We start from the raw sequence: 446 nt of genomic DNA on the forward strand, positions 1-446 counted from the left end.
AAAACGAAATTGCACGTCCTCTCCCTCCACAGCACTGGAGCGAATTTCCTGAATCAGCTGGCTTTCCAAGGTGCCGGAGGGCGACCAGGCTTTGGTGGCAACTTCGGCAATCGACCTGGAGGTTTCGGAACAACCGGCTTTGGTGGCAGCAATTTTGGCAACCGACCCGGAGGTTTTGGCGGGAGTAACTTCGGAACAGGTTTTGGCGGAAACAATTTCGGAACAGGCTTTGGCGGGAACAACTTCGGCAACCGACCCGGTTTTGGCGGGAATAACTTCGGCAACCGACCCGGTTTTGGCGGGAATAACTTCGGCAACCGACCCGGAGGTTTTGGCGGAAGGCCCACAGGTTTTGGCGGAAACCAGTTCTTTACAGGTAAATAGAGAAATGCAACTGTGCCCACTGCATCTACAAACAAGAGGATTGTAAAGCATTTCCTTATGTG

At 52.9% G+C, this 446-nt stretch overlaps 1 protein-coding gene across 1 annotated transcript in view; it reads left to right on the forward strand.

The window, feature by feature from the left end:
* The window catches only part of LOC119589009 (keratin, type II cytoskeletal 2 epidermal-like), a gene marked incomplete at its 5' end in the record, with an annotated part of 1,124 nt that overhangs the window by 440 nt on the left and 238 nt on the right, over positions 1–446 (forward strand). The window contains 1 exon segment of the mRNA XM_037937603.1: positions 33–446. Coding sequence (XP_037793531.1) covers positions 33–384 — 352 coding nt within the window.

Source organism: Penaeus monodon, chromosome 24 (assembly GCF_015228065.2).
Source record: "Penaeus monodon isolate SGIC_2016 chromosome 24, NSTDA_Pmon_1, whole genome shotgun sequence".
Classification (NCBI taxonomy): Eukaryota; Metazoa; Arthropoda; class Malacostraca; order Decapoda; family Penaeidae; genus Penaeus; species Penaeus monodon.